The sequence below is a fragment of the Phodopus roborovskii genome, unplaced genomic scaffold (genome assembly GCF_943737965.1).
Source record: "Phodopus roborovskii unplaced genomic scaffold, PHOROB, whole genome shotgun sequence".
NCBI lineage: Eukaryota > Metazoa > Chordata > Mammalia > Rodentia > Cricetidae > Phodopus > Phodopus roborovskii.
In genome coordinates, this window is record NW_026126571.1 from 16,448,533 (window position 1) to 16,466,948 (window position 18,416).

Below are 18,416 nucleotides of genomic sequence, written 5' to 3' on the forward strand. Positions count from 1 at the left end.
AAGCAAGCTCAGTGCTTGCGCTAACGATATGTTCAAGTTTCCAGTGGGAATTTTACAGTGTTTCCCCCACAGCCCCTGCCTGAACCTTGTTCAGCCTGCAACAAAGAACAAGAGTAAAGTCACTGATGGCTGAGAGGTGACAACAGCATAAGTGTACCAAGTGCAGAGGTCACAGAGTGGAGTTGCATGCCATACATGACTTCTAAGCTGTCCCCCGTGGTCAGAATTTCTATCCTGGGATCTTGCTTTAAAACGGAAATGAAGCAATTTCCCCCAAAAAGGGGGAGGGTTGCTGCCTGGCACACTGTTATCTGCCCTACCCCAAGAGACTCTCGAGTGAAAATTTAGCCTCTCTGATTGGCGACATGGATTATAGAACCCAGTTTTCCATTCACTCTGTGTGCACTCTGCAAGAGGAGCGAGCAGCCCTGTGCACAGAGCATTATTCGTTATCTGCAGGTGGATGTACTGACTCACCAGACTGTTCATTTTGGAGGATGAGGATCCAGCTCTGTGCTTTCTTAAGCTGCTGGCTTCTGCGTGCCCATCCTTCGGCTTTAAGACCATTCTGCCGCTCCCCGCTGTCCCTTCAGATGAGGACCTCAGCCGCCGCTCTATGTATCTTCCTTCATGATACGGACTGAGGCTACTGGCAAGAACTTTTCCAAGATAAATAGAGAAAAGTGAGTATCAATACTTACATGGAGTTTTCAATTAATGTACCATTTTCATTAAGAGAAACCTTAGAATGATTCAAAGGTTCTCCACCTCAGGAAAATTTCTAGGCTTACAGCCACAGTTTGCTTCAAACCTTTGAAGACTCATAGCAGTCCCATAAGCAAATCTGTCTTTGTAGCACACCTGTCATTCCATCACTCAGGCATCTGAGGATTGCTGCTAGTTCGAGGCCAGAGTGGGTTTCATGGGGAGTTATAGACAGGCTGACAGTTTGTCTCTAAACTTTTGGAACAAAAACATGTAGTGTAGTCCCATATCAGATATGCTTACTACAAACTCATATATTTAGACTATAAAAACTATTGTGTTCTAAATGAACTAGTCCAATCGTCTTAATGATTTTTGATGTGGTAATGCGTCATTTAATTTATTTTTAACTCTATTTGGTACTTTATATCATTCATATGATATAGCAGAAGCCTCTGAACTTTACATCAAGTTAATGTCCCCCGGGCTATGCTACACAGTGCCATGTTTCCCTGTCTGCAAAATCTGAAACTCAAGGAAGCCAACCAGATGATCACACCCATCAGTCATCTCCTTCTGTGACCCTGGGTGTGCATCTTCCCTGCCCACAGTCCACTTGCTTAAGAAAGGGTTAACAATTATAAGAACAAGTGAGGCCGTTTTTAATTAACACTCACAAAGAGCGCACATTATCTCTGGAAAGTTACTGCTAGCAGCCTTGTTAATGACAGAAAGAAAATGATATAGAAGTAAAAATAGGCAAGTGAGTGGGGGCACATTCAGTAGTTCCTTTGATTAGTTTTTGGAAACCAAAGTAAAATAATCCACACACACACACACACACACACACACACACACACACACACACTCGTGGGACAATCGAGGTAAGGCATTTAAAATTTAAAGCTACATAGCTAGTTAATGTGGAAGCAGGTTTTGAACTTGGCAGGCCTTCTAACTCCAAGGATTCTATTTTCATATTGACAGATTAAAATTACCTTATGTCAAAACACAGATCCTAGTTAACAGAGCTTTGTTAACACAGGAAACAGAATTGAAATTGCACGATTTCCTTTATGAAAAAAATATGACTGAAATACCTCCATTTCATTAAGTACCAAGAAAGAATGCTATCTATGACAGTCATATTCCATGTAGAGTTGCCTCCCTTCCATCTTCTACTAAGGTCAGAGCCACACAAATGATACAGCTAAGAAAAATGAGTACCACAGACTTCTATCTCCATCATAACTGAGGCTCATTTGAAATCAATCAAAGCAAACTTTTAACAGTAATTATAAATGCAAAGGAAATGTGCCTCCACTCAAGATATGGAGGTAAAAGCAATTGATCAAATAATAATAAAAATTAATTTACGTCATTCTTGCACGAGGGAAATCTGCATACCTTTGGCAGCACTTGCTTCATATCCATAGGATGTTTTGTTAAAAACATGATGATCCCCAGACGAAGGGATTACCCTTGAATCAGAAACAGGATGGACCCCTTTAATGCGTTCAGCCAGCACCTTGTGCTGATCATAGGAGCCCAGTGTCCTGGGCGAGCTGGTCCTTGGCATCGGTTCGGCAGCTGGCTTCTCTTCTCTTTGATGACCAGCAGGTAGGTGGGTCTCTGGGTCACTCACATTCCTAACAAGGGGTCCAGTGCTTTGCATGAACACTTTCCCCTGGTTTGCAGCAGAGGTCTCTGGGAAAGAATGCAGTTCGCTGCCATACCGGCCATCTAGCCTGTACCTCCCAGGAGACATCATCGTACAGGGCACAGTCCCCACAAATTCCATTGCTGTCTTTGTACCAGCAGTGAGACCAGGGGTGGGCTGAGAGGTAGCATCATTGTGACCACAGTTGTCGCAGTGCGATGCCATGCTTCCACTTTTAGGAAAGGCATCTGCCTCGGATAAAGAGTCTTCAGTAAAGGCCAAGAATTCTGAAGGGGTCTGGGCTGTGGTCAGGTCTGTGGAAAGCAGAGGTGACTGTAAGGAACTTCCTGCGTGCTCGGTTACATCTGCAGAGCAAGATGGGGAAGGTCTCCCTAAGGCCGGTTCCCGCTCCTGGTACTGTGTGATCGCAAGCGAGAACTCAGGTTGTGGTACCAATGACTTGGATTGGCTCTGTGGAACCGACTTAGAAAATTTGGAATGAGATGAAAAGGATTTGGGAAGAAGCTTCTTTGTTGACTGTTTAAGAGAACGGCGAGTCTGTTCTTCTGTGAATCCGGAATCGTCCCCTTCACTTCTGCCAGAACTGAGACAGTTTATAAAGACGTTCTTATTGGTGGAAGGTTCCTTTTCCCTTTCAAAATCTTCCGTCAGAGATCTTGTGATCTTCTTACTTCGCGAACTACTAAAAACCACAGAATGTCTTCCCCTGGTTTTGACTTGTTCCTCCAAACTTAACTTCTGTGTATTGCTGTGACTGGGTTGAGCACCATTGGAAATACTAAGGTTCTGGTCGGTGGGTTCTGGCTTAGGTTCACTCCCCTTCTTGTGGTGGAAACTGATGGAGGGAGCCCGGAATATGCTCCTGCGTTTCCCCACGCTCCCTGAGCTGGAGTTAGTGCTGGAAGGGGAGGAGCTGTGGACACCAGCTGTGTTACTCGAAGATGGTGAAGAAGGGAGAGAGTCATGTCTTCTGCTAATACTTTTCCTGAATATTGGCAACCGGGACACCAGGGTACATCGTCTTGATCCTGAGTCCCCCATTGGGACCCTGAGGCTTTTACTGTGATAGCCAATTTAGCAGTCTGGGGAAAAAAAAATAAAACAAAGAAAGCAAGTCAATGGAATTCAGTCTTGACCAGTAAACATAGGAACATACATTTTATAGAGGTAAATAGCCACTTTCTGATTGGATTTGAGGACTCCTACATGGGGGGGGGGGGTAACTCATGGCTGATTCAGCCAATCTGGTCAGAAACACATAGCTAAGGAGAGTGGAACTGTTCAGTTTTGCTAAATAAGTAACTTACAATTGCTACCAAAAAATTATCATTGTTGACGTGCATTTATCAATGTATTTCTTGGCCTTTTCTCTAGCATATCTTGTTTGAATCAGCACTCAACTGAAAAAGAGTAACTCAGTTCTAGGTCTCTTAAGAATTATCCAAAAGATTTATGGGTGGTCATTTTTCAGAAAATCATTTACAGTAAGTAACCTTCCCTTAAGTACTTAATGCAAACAGTGAAACCTTCCTCAGACAAGTGTGGAGCACACAGGCTATTCATGGTGGTTGACTGAACTCTGTCCATGAGTAGATATAAAATCTATTTAAAAAAAAAAAAAGCGATTCTTTAAACTTCACTCTATTGTACATGAAGTCTTGTTTCTGGCTGAAAGTAATAAATGGCAAAAAAAGATAAAGTATCTGCAGCTCAGATTTCCCATAGTCCTAGAAAAGCTCTGTAGAGCCCAGCAGCTGTCTAAATCTCCAACCTTTTATTTCTTGACACTCTTTTCTATTTCTGCCTTCAACCTTTGAACAGCCAAAACTGTGTCTGTCGGCTTGCTTAGCTCCTCCGTTAATTATGGAGTACATAACATAGAATGGATTTCCAAGCGGGTAGTTCTGCTTTGAGCACATCAATATTTCAAAGATAACTAAACACATCAAACTGTACACCTTTCAGCAGCTCATCAGAAGTCTTTCAAATTATAAAAACCTCCTGTGTCTTAAAAACCATGTTTATCTGAGACATATGCTTGATAATGGCACAATGTTGGACAAATTGACTAAAACTCGGTCTCATCGCTACTGGAAGGCACTGATGGCTGGCTGAGGGTGAAGTTTCTCATGACCTGGCAGCTTTTCCCAAAAGCTCGGCCACTTGGAAACTCCCCAGTGAAACGTCCTGCTCTCTACTTGCCTTTATCTTGAGGATGTCCCTGACCCCAAAGACTGACCTTATCTGAAAGCTGTTTCTAAACCAGATGCCTAGTTTATGTTTAGCTTGACCCTTGGCACAGATTCCTGCTAGAAAATGTATAGACTGAAGTCTGTCTATTTATTGTCCAGTGGCTTCAACTACCATAAAAAATTATTTACTTTAGATAAACAAACAAACAAACTTATTACATAGATTAAAAAATGCCTTTTCACAGATGCAATTGACAAAAAAAAAAAAAAAAAAGAATCTGTGCCCTCCAAGGCAACCAAGGCAAGCTATGGAACTATCAGTAGCATGAACTAGAACAATGGGAATGATCATATCACAGAGGCTGGAGAGGTGGCTGGGTAGTTAAGCCAGTTTACTGATCTTGGAGAGAAGCCAGGTTTAGTACCCACATCAGTACACAGTTACCTGAGGCTCCTGTTGTAAGGGACACATTCATCTGCCCTTCAGTACTTTCACACATGCGGTACACACAGAGAGAAATCTATACAAATTCATACAAACTAATAAAAATAAATGAATCTTTAACAATGAATTACTTCATAAGAACGCCCCTAGTGACGAGGTGATGCCACAGAGAAATTCATAGACTTCCTGCCACAGGGAACATACTCAACTACCAGTGCTGTGATGCTGGGCTATATTCAAGCAAATGATACTTGGGGCATGCAATACATGAGGTGAAAGCAAGTGATACGTGGGGTCTGCAATACAGAAGTCGATATGAAAACAGTCACTCATCAAACTCTGTGCTTATAAATGAACTTAATGTACAGAGTGAATCAATACTTTCACGTTTATTACCAACTTCCCCTAAGTTGCACTTTTATTTTAGATTTAAAAACTAAGGTTTGCTCTTCCAAGAACAGTGCTTAGAAGCAGTCAGAATGGTCTAGAATTTGACATATCATCAAAGGCTTTCCTGCAATACAGCTTCTAATAAAAACTAGGCTGTTTAGAACCCCTAGCAACAGGATTGTTTGCCTTTATCAAGAAAATTGGGAAAGCACCTAAATTCTTATGTGCTGTGTGCCCAGGCAGTCTTTGAGGGATTCATGCCACAAGACTGAACATCCTTACAGTATTGTCAAGGACAAGAAGCAGGGCCAATGTGTGCCAAGTGTGTCCATGACAAGATCAAGCAGACTTTCCTTACTGAAGAGAAGAGAATGGTTATGAAAGTGTTGAAGGCATAAGCAGAGAGTCAGAAAGTAAGACAAATATGCAGTTTTCATTTCATATTTTTCATTCAATTCATTATTCAAATCATTGTTTGAGGTTTTTGTGAGGAAAGCAGAGAAAGTTATATCTGGACCCGGACCTACTCTTTCTGAAACACCTTTCCAGAAAGTAACCACAGAGAGACAAGAGGACCGAACTCAAGAGGAACTCTACTCTACCTGGGAAAACATGGGAGAGGAAAGCCACAGACACAAATTCTCTACAAGTAACAGTTCTCAACTTTGAGTCATGCAGGAATAGATCATGTGTAATTATATCAAAGCACAACTTTGAGGAAAGTTCTAAGCAACCTTATCTAATTAATGCTAAGTCAACACTCAACAGGACCATCTGAGTTCAGTTTAGGGTTTTCATGAAAAGACATCTGCTCTAGACAAGACCTGCTGTTTAGACAGCAACATTCTAGGACTTTAAAAGTGGCATTCATGTCACTTTTCTGTGAGTGCACATTAAAATATGTTTCACTTAAATGTGGTACATTTACACAATGGAATACTACTCAGCGGGAAAAAATGATGGAATCTTGAAATCCATAGGCAAATAGATGGAAATAGAAGAAACCATCCTAAGTGAGGTAACCCAGTCACAGAAAGACAAACATGGTATGTACTCACTCATATATGGATATTAAACATAGAGCAAAGGTTTACCAGACTACAATCCACATCTCCAGAGAAGCTTGGAAACGAGGAAGACTGTAAGAGAGACATACACGATCTCCCAGTGAAGGAGAAAAGGATAAGAGCCCCTTTTGGGGACATTGTGGGAGGTAAAGGGAGGTAGGAGAAAGAGGAGGGGGAGGAGAGCATGAGGGATCAGGAAGATTGAGTGGGGAGATGAATAGAGGAGAGCAAGAAGAGACACATCAATAGAGGGAGCCATTATAGGTTTAAAGAGAAATCTGGCGCTAGGGAATTGTACACAGATCCACAAGGATGACCCCAACTAGGAATCTAAGCACTAGTGGAGAGGCTACCTTAAATGCTCTTCCCCTGTAATGAGAATGATGGCTACTTTAAATGCCATCTTAGAGCCTTCATCCAGTAACTGATGAAACAGAAGCAGAAATCCACAGCTAAGCACTGAGCCAAACTCCAGGAACCCAGTTTCAGAGAAGGAAGAGTGACGAACAAAGGGGTCAAGACCATTCTGGGAAAACACACAGAAACAGCTGACCTGGGCAAGCTGAAATTCAAGGACCCCAGTCTGACATAGGACCAAACCAGACCCCATGAATGTGGGTGTCAGCAAGGAGGACAGGGTCATCTATAGGGCCCCTGGCAGTAGAACCAGGATATATCCCTAGAGCAGACATGGACTTCGGGAGCCCTTTCCCTATGGGCTTTCAGCCTGAACACACAGGGGAGGGCATAGGCACCATCCCAAATAACTTGACAGATTTTTGATGATGCCCCATGGAAGGCCTCACTCACCCTCTCTGGCGAGTGGATGGATTGAGAAAATGGGAGGGCGAGGGAACTGGGATTGATGTGTAAAATAAGATGATTTATAATAAAATTTTAAAAATCAAATAATAAAAAGGAATGTTCAAATTGGTCAAAACAAAAATAAAATGTTTCACTTGATCTTCTGTGATAATGAAGGTATTTTAATATATAAATCATTACTACAACACAGAAAACAGCCACCTTTGTCAGTAGGATCAGTGAAGACACCAAGGGATGCATTTCAGGGATGACTGATGTGGATCAAATGTGTCATTACTCACGGAAAAAGAGTGACATTACCCACCTAGTAATCATATCATTGAAATTAAGTACTTAATTAATAAATTATTAAGATTGTATATAATTAGCCATTGTGAATACATTATGTGATTCTGAAGTAATAAAAAATTATTGTATGCATAAGAAATAGCTGCTTTTGAAAATGATTTCAGCACAGGGATAGCTATATAAGCAAAATCAGACTGCTCCAATTAGACTTGTACAAAACAAGGTGAACAAACAGAGCAAAATTAACATAATGAGACAGTTACAACAAAAAGGGAGAATATACTTCAAAGCAATGGTTCTGGTAGGATGCTGCGAAACAGAGGAGGCTCTTATCTTAATTGACAGGACAGATTTAGATATGTATTTAGAAAGTATGAGATTGATACCACCATTATACAAGATCATAGCTCTTGGTTTTCCAGACATTGGGTCTTATAATCAAGTTCCTAAATTATATTCTAAATTAGGAAATAATGCATGTAAAATAAATATTCTGAACATTCATATATGCATAAGAACATGTGGGACCATCTGGAAAGATATACTTCCAACCATCTGCCATGGCTATACTTGAAGTAAAACCTTGCTTCAGAGGTTGTCATCAAAGGGGACATCAGTGCTATATATAATAAGATTTTAATAATGGAAATGCATTCATAAATTTGATTTGCAGTTAGACCTATGTAACAAAGCATAACAATGTAGCCTAATAATCATATCATTGACGAGTACACACACGTGAATGTAAAAGTAATTAAAATCAGATCCGGGACACAAACATTGATATCAGTGGTTGTCTCTACAGAACGCAGGAGAACAGGTGTAGTAGGTAAAGGCTGAGAAGTGAGGTAAAAACACAAGAAATCCCCAGAGGCTTGCAGTCTTCTGCAAATATTAATAAAGTCCAACATAAAACGACTTTTAAAAAGAAAACATACTAGAAATTTTTAAACAGTCCATTATCATTCCTGAACTATATTGGACTGTCAAGTTTCACATTTTAATTATTTCTCAAAGTGAATCTGAGAAGGTGAAGATTTAGTTTTCTGATGGTTATGATTCTACTTTGTTTCCTAGTAATGGTAAAACGATTTCCTTTTTTTTTTTTTTTTTTTTTTTTTTTTTTTTTCCCTGTATGGTACTTATTCCAAAAATACCCCTCGATGGTATTCAATCCAGGATTCCTGCCAGCTTTGAGGTTTTGAGACCTCTTCCTTGCTGATATCACCAAACAGTAGCAGATTAATTGACACATCCTGCTCACAAATGGGAGCCTTGGGAAGATGGGGAGTAGGCAGCTCTTCGACGCTTGTGAGACAAGTGAATATGCTTCTGTGGGTAAAGGCTGCTGCTATTCCAGTCTCACCACCTAGTTCAAGCCTCAGCCCACAATGCTCTTTGACCTCCATAGGTGCATCACGGTGCCCACCGCAAACATCCATATCATCCACACCCACACATACAAAATAATACTAATAAATTGTAACAATTCAAAAATGAAATGTAACTTTTAGCTTCCCCTTTAATGAATAATAGGCCAACTAGATTCCAGCTAACAATATATACCCAACGTTTAAGAGCCTCATCACCATCTCAGACTGCTGTTCACTAAAGAGGAAAATGACTGTATTTGCCTTAATGTTTTGTTAACAAAGAGCAAGTCTGAACAAAACACTTGCAGTTTCACAGAGTGATCAACAGAGGGCACAGTAGGCTGTCTTTTGACTTATATGTCAAATTTTTAACTAATGTTCAAATAAATCTAATTTTATAGGTATTTAATCATCAAAAGTATCACAAAGTCCTTAAACTGTAAATGACTATTTCAAAGTATTATTTACAATATAAATCTAAAATGTTTCTAAAACTGGTGTCTGGTAAAAACAAATTATTTGTAGCTAAAGGAAGTCTAACTTGTAAACTCATAACTAGAAAATTTTAGAAGAGCTAAAATACTTTAAAAAAAACTTTTTAATACAAGCATGTATAATATGTATAGGACTTACTCTGGGCATGGTGATTGCCCCTGGAGGCTAAGTCAGGAAAATGGATATGAGATGAAGGCCAAGTTTAGCTACAAAGTAAGACCTAATCTCCAAAAAAAAAAAAAAAAAAAAAAAAAAAAAAAATCAATAAAATAAAATAAAACTACATTAAAATGTATAGGACTTATTCTGAGGAAAACAATTTTAATATAAAATACATTGGCAGGGATTAAAGATGGTGACTGCATTCATAATCACAGGGCTCTATTTTCAGCATGCAGCCAGTAATCACACGACACTCAATGATAGGCAGATACTCTCAGTGTCTGGTCAAGTGAAAACACAAACATTGGGTCCATCAAACTGCAAGTGAGTGGTGCGGGGGAGGAAGGGCCCACAATGCACTCAGCCTTGGGAGGGTCATGAACACTGCTTCTCTATGTTACTGTGATCATGGCCAACCAATGTGTTCATTCCACTCAGTTGTTCATTGACACCACGAGCTGGGTCTGTACGAATCATTTTAAAAGAAACCCCAAATCTTCCAAACTGTACCTCAATTTGTCAACTAATCAGTTTCACCAAATGCCTTGTTTCACAGGGCACATGGGAAACACTGTTCTCAGATTGTGTTTCTTCCTACAGTCGGAGAATCAACTGGAACTTCATGGTTGCCTTGTATTTATGAAAACATGTGCAAAGAGCCTTCCAAGTTCATACCTGTTCGTACAAGCGTACACATCACATACACGTCCCCATACCACTTCATTCTAGTATAAATACAACACTGTTGTTGTTGGCATCCTGTCACGTGCCCCTGAGACGGGAAAACTGCTCTGGGAGCCCTTACTATCAACACTCTGGTGTGTCTTAGAAAACCAGGGGAAGCAGCAGAGAGACGAAGCAGTAGGAGGGTTATCTCTCTCCTTTTAAACTGCAAAGTTAGAAGCTTCCTGGCAAGTTTCTTTCCCTTATATTGCAACTGATTATCTAATCAATGAGCAACTGATTCAACTGTCAAATCCATCTATTTTGGCCCTACGCAGAAAGACATGATATGATGCCTATAATGAGCACTTATACAGCCTCAAAGAGCAATAACTTTAAATGAGAAGAATGGCTAATATTACATCAATTCACAGATTTGAGATAGGCACAGAGCCTTTATTGTAATCATTCTCTTATGTTGATGGCCAAGTATTTTTATGAACCATAGTATTCTTTGTCTTTAAACTGAATTTGCTTCTCTTTTTAAAAAGAACTACATATTACCCATATAATAGATCCATTTTACTTCTTCCTGTTTAGAAATTTAAGGTTGCTAATAAATTCGGTAAATTGATAGTTATGTTTATGTAACAGCTACATCAGCAACTTGTGGTAGGATGCTGCTATATCTGTTCTGAACAACATATTTAACTTGAGAGAATAATCACTACAAAGGGATTTACCGAGGCTACTTTGCCTGTGAAGAGGAAAAGGCAGTGAGCAAAGCAATCGCTGGAATATTAAACTCATATTCCTTCTTGAGATTGAGCTCGAAAGCCTAGTGATGGGAGATGTCATTCTGTAAATATGTTTCTCTTACAGGTTAATGAATAAAGCACTGTTGGCAAACAGGAAAGCATGATAGGTGGGACTAGGAGACAAGGAGGATTCTGGGAGATGTAATAGAGAAGAGTCCAAATGTAGGACCAAGAGGAGTAATAGGTACAGACCCTTTCTCCGGTAATATAAGACCACTTGGAAATATTTAGATTGATAGAAATGGGTTAATATTTAAGACAGAGATGGCCAATAAGAAACACTAGTAACAGGGCAACTGTTTCATAGTTAATACAGTATCTCTGTGTGTTAATTTGGGACTGATGTGGCTCTGGGACAAGGCTGGAGGGAAAGTGCTCATAACAGCCTATAACTGGAAACCCACATTGCTTATGTGCTTCATTCAATGACATACAAATAGTGTCTGTGCCAACATTTATAGAGCTAGGCATTCTCAATAATGGAATAAATCAAATCTAATCAAATACATTCAGACATGTTCCTGTTTCAAGCAAAGCACCTGCTCTGCACATGCCAAACACATCTTCACAGCTGAGGGGTCCATTGTATAGACTTTACTAAGTGATTTTCAATGGGGAATGTGCTTAAAAATAATATAACTCTCTGTGTGTTTATTTGGAGTTGAAGAGCAATGGGACCAGGCTGGACAGAAACCCATTCTACAGGTTTTTGTTTGTTTTATTGTTGTTGTTTTTGTTTTATGTTTTGTTTGTTTGTTTGTTATTTGGCAGACATGGTTTCTCTGTGTAGTCCTAACTATCCTGGAACTTGATCTGTAAATAAGGCTAACCTTGAACTCAGAGATCTGCCTCCCTCTGCCTCCCCATGACGGGATTAAAGGCATGCAAGCCATGCACTACCATGCTGAGCTAAATTTTACATTTTAGGAGAAAAATAATCATAGTAAGTTTCATCTCACCCTTTTGTAGATTTCTTCTAGGCTTCTAAGGAAGAAATTCACCAGTAATAATTTGTATTTAATGAAAATAGGCTATTTACTTTGCCTAACAAGTTTGTATATGACTATAATTCTTATCTGGTAAATAAGTAAATTGGGGGTCAGGGAGGTATTGCTAATATTAAAATGAGGTTGTAAATGGCCAAGAAAAATAAACTCAATGGTATTTTTGTAGAATTTTTGTATCAAAATTCTTTGGGCATTTTTATCTTACTGGATTTTTGTTTATATATTATGGCTTACAATTTTGTATTCTTATGGTATGTATGTGTGTGTATTTCTTGTAGTTTTTCTTTATACAACTTTGGTTTATTTGAGATTTTGTCTGTTTTGTTTTCTAACGAGAGAAAGAAGGTATGAGATTGGGTAGGTAGGGAGGTGGGGAGGATCTGAACAAAGTTGAGGTAGAAGAAAACCATGTCGAGAATATAATTTATATTTTTTAATTAATAAAATGAAATAATTAGCTAAAATTAGCAGACTTTCTATGAGCCTAATAATGGCAAAAATATCCTATGACATTTCTATATTTATAAGTTTTTTAAATATAATCCTCAATAGTATCAAACTATTCACTTAACACATTCTATTTGGGAAAAGTATATAACCTGGTGATATAATCTCATTGAGAAAAGCAAGTTTCCAGGAGCTCCCCCTTGTTCAGGTCAGCAGTTTCTGTGGGTTTCTCCATCCTTGTTTTGACCCCTTTGCTCATCACTCCTCCCTTTCTGCAACTGGATTCCAGGAGTTCAACTCAGTGATAAGCTGTGGGTGTCTCATTCTGCTTCCATCCGCTCCTCGAAGGCTCTAGGGTGGCATATAATGTAGTTCTCAATCTCATTATAAAGGAAGGGCATTTTAGGTAGCCTCTTCAATATTGCTTAGATTCTTAGTAGGGGGTCATTCTTGTAGATCTCTGGACATTTCCCTAGTGCCAGATTTCTCTTAAAACCTATAATGGCTCCCTCTGTATGTTATTTTTTTTCTTGCTCTCCTCTATTCTTCCCTTAACTCAGTCTTCCCGCTCCTTCATGCCCGCCTCTCCACTGTTCTTCCTCCTAACTCCCCCACTAACCATACTCCCAGTTGAAAAACAGATTGGCTAACAATGCTTCTTCTCCTTGGAAGAAAAGGCTTAAAAGCATCAAATATAGCACGGGCATCCCTACTCCCACAGTCCAGAGAAGAAAAGGGAGAGTGACTCACTACAGTATTGCCTCTGAGTAAGGGTGTACCTGCTTTCCCCAGTATTTCTCTAGGAAACATGCTTCCTAAATATTAACCCTCCCATTGACTAGCGCAGGGTTTGAATTCCCAACAGGTGAGAGGCTTACCTGACTTAAAATGTTTAGTAAAGTAGCAGAGTCCCTGACAATCTGAGGAAGGGAGGCTGACAAACCCCATCAGCTCCTCAAGCATGCACACACAACTAGGAAAGGAAACTGAGGTCTGGTACATTAGCTCTGCTAAGGGAATCTCTGCCTGTGCAGCCAGTGGGAAAGCTTGGAGCCTCCTAGCTATACTTCAGTCTGAATGACATTTTCCCGGCACACAGAAACAGCATGGTATATTCGCAAACAAGTTTTGTTTTGGTTTGGTTTGATTTGTTTTTATTTTATTTTTTTTAATTGGGGCTCCTTCTAAATACACAGGCAATGGAAGAAAGTAATGTTCATTCTCTTCAAACTATTCCAGTGTGGGAGGATCACAAAATAAAAAAAAAAAAAAAAAAGCAGACAGGTTATACAAAGCCAATGGTGGGCTTTGCATAAACAGAACAGAGTGATAAACCAAGGAGGAGGTGGCAATGTGTGAGCCAAATGGAAGTAATCTTCTGGGAGAGGCAAGATCAAGTGGAAAGCTTCTGGGTCAACAAGCTCTGCCCAAGACTTTGGTGATGAAGCGAGTGTGCATGTGGAATAAGGCAGTCTGAAAGTGAGAGAACAAGAATCCTGGAGGGCTGCATGACCACATGCAGACAAAGATGCATGAGAGCTAAGTTCATAATGCCTCTCCATAGGGTGATAGCCAACATCTGGGAAACGGCTGCCACTATTAACAAAAGAGGATAACAGGGTCTGGCTCAGAGAGTCACATGGCAGGACAATGACCTTGCTTTATTTTGGGGAGAACGTCGACAAGAACGCTGGGTGGTAAGATTGAAGGAGAGGGACAGAGAAGGGCGTAAGAAAATCCCCAGTGTTTCTCTGTTTGGGATTGTTGTGTTATTACATTGCTATTGCTTTGTTGTTGCTCTAACTGGGGAAGAAATGCTGTTGAAAAGACCCATCACAACTGTGAAATCAAGAAAAAATGAGTTAAAACTGCACCCAAAGATTTAGGTTGAAGCACTGAATCATAATGTCCTTTGCATATAGAAAACAAACTGTTCCTAATACACAACCTTTAAAAACAAGTCCATTTCTAGTCTGGACTTTAAAACATGTGAGAAGATTAGGATTATAAAAACATTAAGAAACAACAAAGCATTGGAAAACACTAGTGCATTGTGTTAAGTTTTTGATACAAGAGCCTTTAACTCATCACAGTGCTGCATTAATTGGGAACCACATCCTGTACCCTCATTGTCCCATCTGCATTCTTCAGTCTCCTGCATCTTAGGGACCACAGCAAACAATGCAAAGCAATGAGCGGCACTTTAAGAATGTCTGTAATGCTGAGATAAGGTGCTTAAGCCCTGTGGGCTTCTGGACAATTTCTCAGGTTTTATGAAATTTCCATGAATACATAGTTAGCCAGATTTTGTTTCCCAATGAGAAATACCATAACTATTTAAGGTTTTGCTCACTGAAAAGCAAGAAGAAATGATCCAGTCATTTGCTATTTAAAAAGCAATATTATACCACTGCCATAAAAGCAGCTAATACACTGTACTCATAAATAATAACATTTGAGTGTCTCTGCTTTTGGCTGACCCACTTTTGGAGTTTTTATTAATGGAAGAACCCTAAGTGATGCTTTGGATTATAGCCCAATAGCAGTATTGCCTCTCTTATGTGCTGAAACAAAATGCAACATATAAATGTCTCCTTGGTAATCGATGAAGCTGTTCTAAAATCAAGACACTCATTCAGGTCACTAGGGTACCACTTAGTAATTACAACAACAGCACATGTTGCTGGAGTGACGAGAAGCAAGGTGTGTCTCTCCCAAGCAAGGAGTTCTCCCAAGGCCATGAGCATGTCTCTGCAGCATGTCGAGAAACCAAGTCATGAAGGGAGACCATGGAATCCCTGAAAGATATTTATATGAAATAGAACATTTGCAAACATTATTGAAATCTAGTGAGTGAGAATCTATACTAAACTTAAATAAAATTAAAAACAGATACAGACTTTTCCCCAGCCTTCAATGAATGTATTATCTAGTTGACCAAAGTAGTAAGGAAATGAAGACTAAAAGTAGTATTAGCATGATATGGACTATAAATCTAGTGTAGCTCTGAGAAGTGATCCATGATTTCATCATGGTTTTGAGGAATTAAGTTCACCTAATAAGTGTCCATTGAAAAGTAGTTATCCTGTTTGGGGCAGGAAATCAAAGATACTTTTCTCTTTGGTCTGTATCCTTATTCAGTTATCGTTAGACCACACAACATAATACCTCCAAAGCAGTGGCTCTTAGGTAGCAGGTGCAACCCTTGGGATCACATATTAGATGATTATGATTCTTAACAGTAGCAAATTTATTTATTCAGTAGTAACAAAATAATTTAATGGAGGAACCATATTAAAGGGTCACAGCATTAAAATGGTTGAGAACCACTGCTCTACAGCACTGAACCTGACTCCTGAAGACCATCTAAACCACTGGTTCTCAAAGCACACTCCATTGCCCAGCAGCAGCAGCATCTCAGAAAACATTATGAATGGAAAATCTTATTAGGCTTGATGGTGCCACTGCACCCTCAGCATGGGAGAATATCAGGAGATTCCTGAGGCCATGCTAAGTGTATAAAGTGAGCTTGTCTCAAAGGAATGAAGGAAAGAAGTTTGGGATGAAAGCAAGTTTTTGAGTCAAACTCAGAAACAATCAGAAACTCTGGGTGTCTCAGCCAGCCATCTGGGAATGACCAAACTCCAAGGTGATGCATAAGACTCAATTATATCATGTACCAAGGAGGAGAGCAGCCTGGTGGTGAGCACAGATTCATTAGTGGCTAGCCACAGAATAAGAACTAAGAACATAATTATAACTCAAAAGGTAAAATAATTTCTATCCGACCACACAAGCCATGAAAATTTTCTCTTGCTCTTACTTACATATTTATTTACTCATTTACTTTCTTACAGAACATATTCAAAAGCCAAGCCTTAGAAAATTTAGGTGTTTGTTAGTATAGTATAAGATTCACAGAACATATTCTTCTTTTCATTTAATAATGAGTTAAATATACTAATTATATATAGATATGTATATGCTAAAATTTTTAAACAAAAAGTAACACTGAAAGAGTTTTTAATACACAAAGAAAACATCTTTAAATGTTCTCTTTCCATTTTTATTTGGTTATTTCTTTTCATTTCTCACCAGTGTATTAACTGCATTTATGTATTAGAAACACAGCTCTTAGTCATCTATTTTTAATAATATCCTCTTACATTTTTCATTTAAAATATTAAGCTTCAACATATGTAATCTGACATATATATATATATATATATATATATATATATATATATCTCACATTTTCTTATTTTTCAAATCTTATAATTGGATTAGCTCTGTCATTTCTAACATCTGTTATCTACCTATCAGCACCTGAAATATTGGCAAGTTCATGTTTATGTTTGACTTATTATATGTGTGGTTCTCCAACTTCAGCGTGCATGAAATCAACTCAAGGACATGGTACAACAGGAATACTGTTGGGCTGTACCCCTATCTTCTGATATAGTAGGATTCAGAAAGTAAATCTTAAATTTCTATCAAGTCCTTCGATTGGGTGGACACTGTGGGCACTCAGCCAAGCTGTAACTATCAGCAGGTCCAAACACCTGTCAGCAGAGGAAACACTCTTTAGGTGAAAATAGGATTTTCATACATATTAACTTATAATGGTTGAGCTATAAGAAATGAGTAGGGGAGATAAAAATGATATCAAAACAGTGTAAGAAAGTTGGAATCATATTACCTTTTTATGATGTGATATGAATTTCTCTGAGGAAAAATCAGCCATGTCTAAACGTAAAGAAATTTATCTATAGTAAAATCCCATTAATGTTAATTAGACCTATAAAATTTCACCTTGAATAAGAAATTAAATATTTCTTTAAACTGTATTCTAAGTCCTTTTCTTTAACCCATATTCATTTTTTACCAATAGAAGAAATTTATAATGGAAGCATCCTTTAGGGCAACTGAACCAGTGAGACATACCATCCAAAGAATAGTTTACTAAATTTAATTATTGACTTAGGTAAAATGGTAAAGTCTGTTTCACCTCTTTGACAAACAATACAATCACAAGCCAAAGATGAAGTGGGTTTAACCTGAGTTTTACAGTTTACCTAATAGAATATTTAATAGTATCCAATACTATGAATTTTCAAAATTATTTATGAATTTGCAATTAAACTACGTCAATGAAGAGATACTCTTAAACCATACAAATGCAGTCAAACATTAATGGGTTTTCTCTGAGAAAAATGATCTACTAAGTATACTTAAAAGATAATTTGAGAAGTGTAACATGTTGTCATGGGATAACAGAACACTATTGTCCCATTTAGATGACAGGGAAGAAGCAGAAAAGAGATAAACACCCAGGGAAAGCCAGAGAAAGCCACCAATACTAACCCTGCAGAATGATCATTTCCTTCCCTTATTATAGCAAATAATTAAATGTAACTTTGGGCACAATCATTGCTCACCTATGGACCTCTGTTCTCTCAAGTCTCTACATGCTGACTCCTCCCTACTAACTCCTCAAATCCCCCTTTTTCTCCTAATTCCACCTATCTTGCTTTCCTATTGGCACACAGTGCTTCATTCATTAACCAATAAGAAAAACATATTTACAGAATTACATCTCCTATCACACCTACACTTTAGTCTCAGTAGAAAACACTTACCAACTTCATTAAGACCTAAGAGTGAGAAAAACAAAATAATGGGCCTTAACCTGATTTCCATGAAATAAGGTAATCAAAATGTTCCTCGTAATTATAAAATTCCTTTAAAGAGTCAAATCCAAGAAGTCAGTGAGGACATATTATACAGGCTTGTCCAGTCAAGGCATTTAGAGATTTGTAACTAAGCTCTAATGATGCTGTAATCTGGGCTAACCTAAA

The 18,416-nt window shown here is 38.7% G+C and overlaps 1 protein-coding gene across 1 annotated transcript in view; it reads right to left on the reverse strand.

Moving 5' to 3' along the window:
* LOC127235597 (serine-rich coiled-coil domain-containing protein 1) overlaps positions 1–18,416 on the reverse strand; it is a 528,053-nt gene that overhangs the window by 404,675 nt on the left and 104,962 nt on the right. Inside the window, exons 2-3 of the mRNA XM_051202943.1 lie at positions 2,113–3,468; positions 478–659 (exon numbers count right to left, since the gene is read on the reverse strand). Coding sequence (XP_051058900.1) covers positions 478–659; positions 2,113–3,427 — 1,497 coding nt within the window. The 5' untranslated portion in view covers positions 3,428–3,468. The remainder of the gene's footprint in view (positions 1–477; positions 660–2,112; positions 3,469–18,416) is intronic.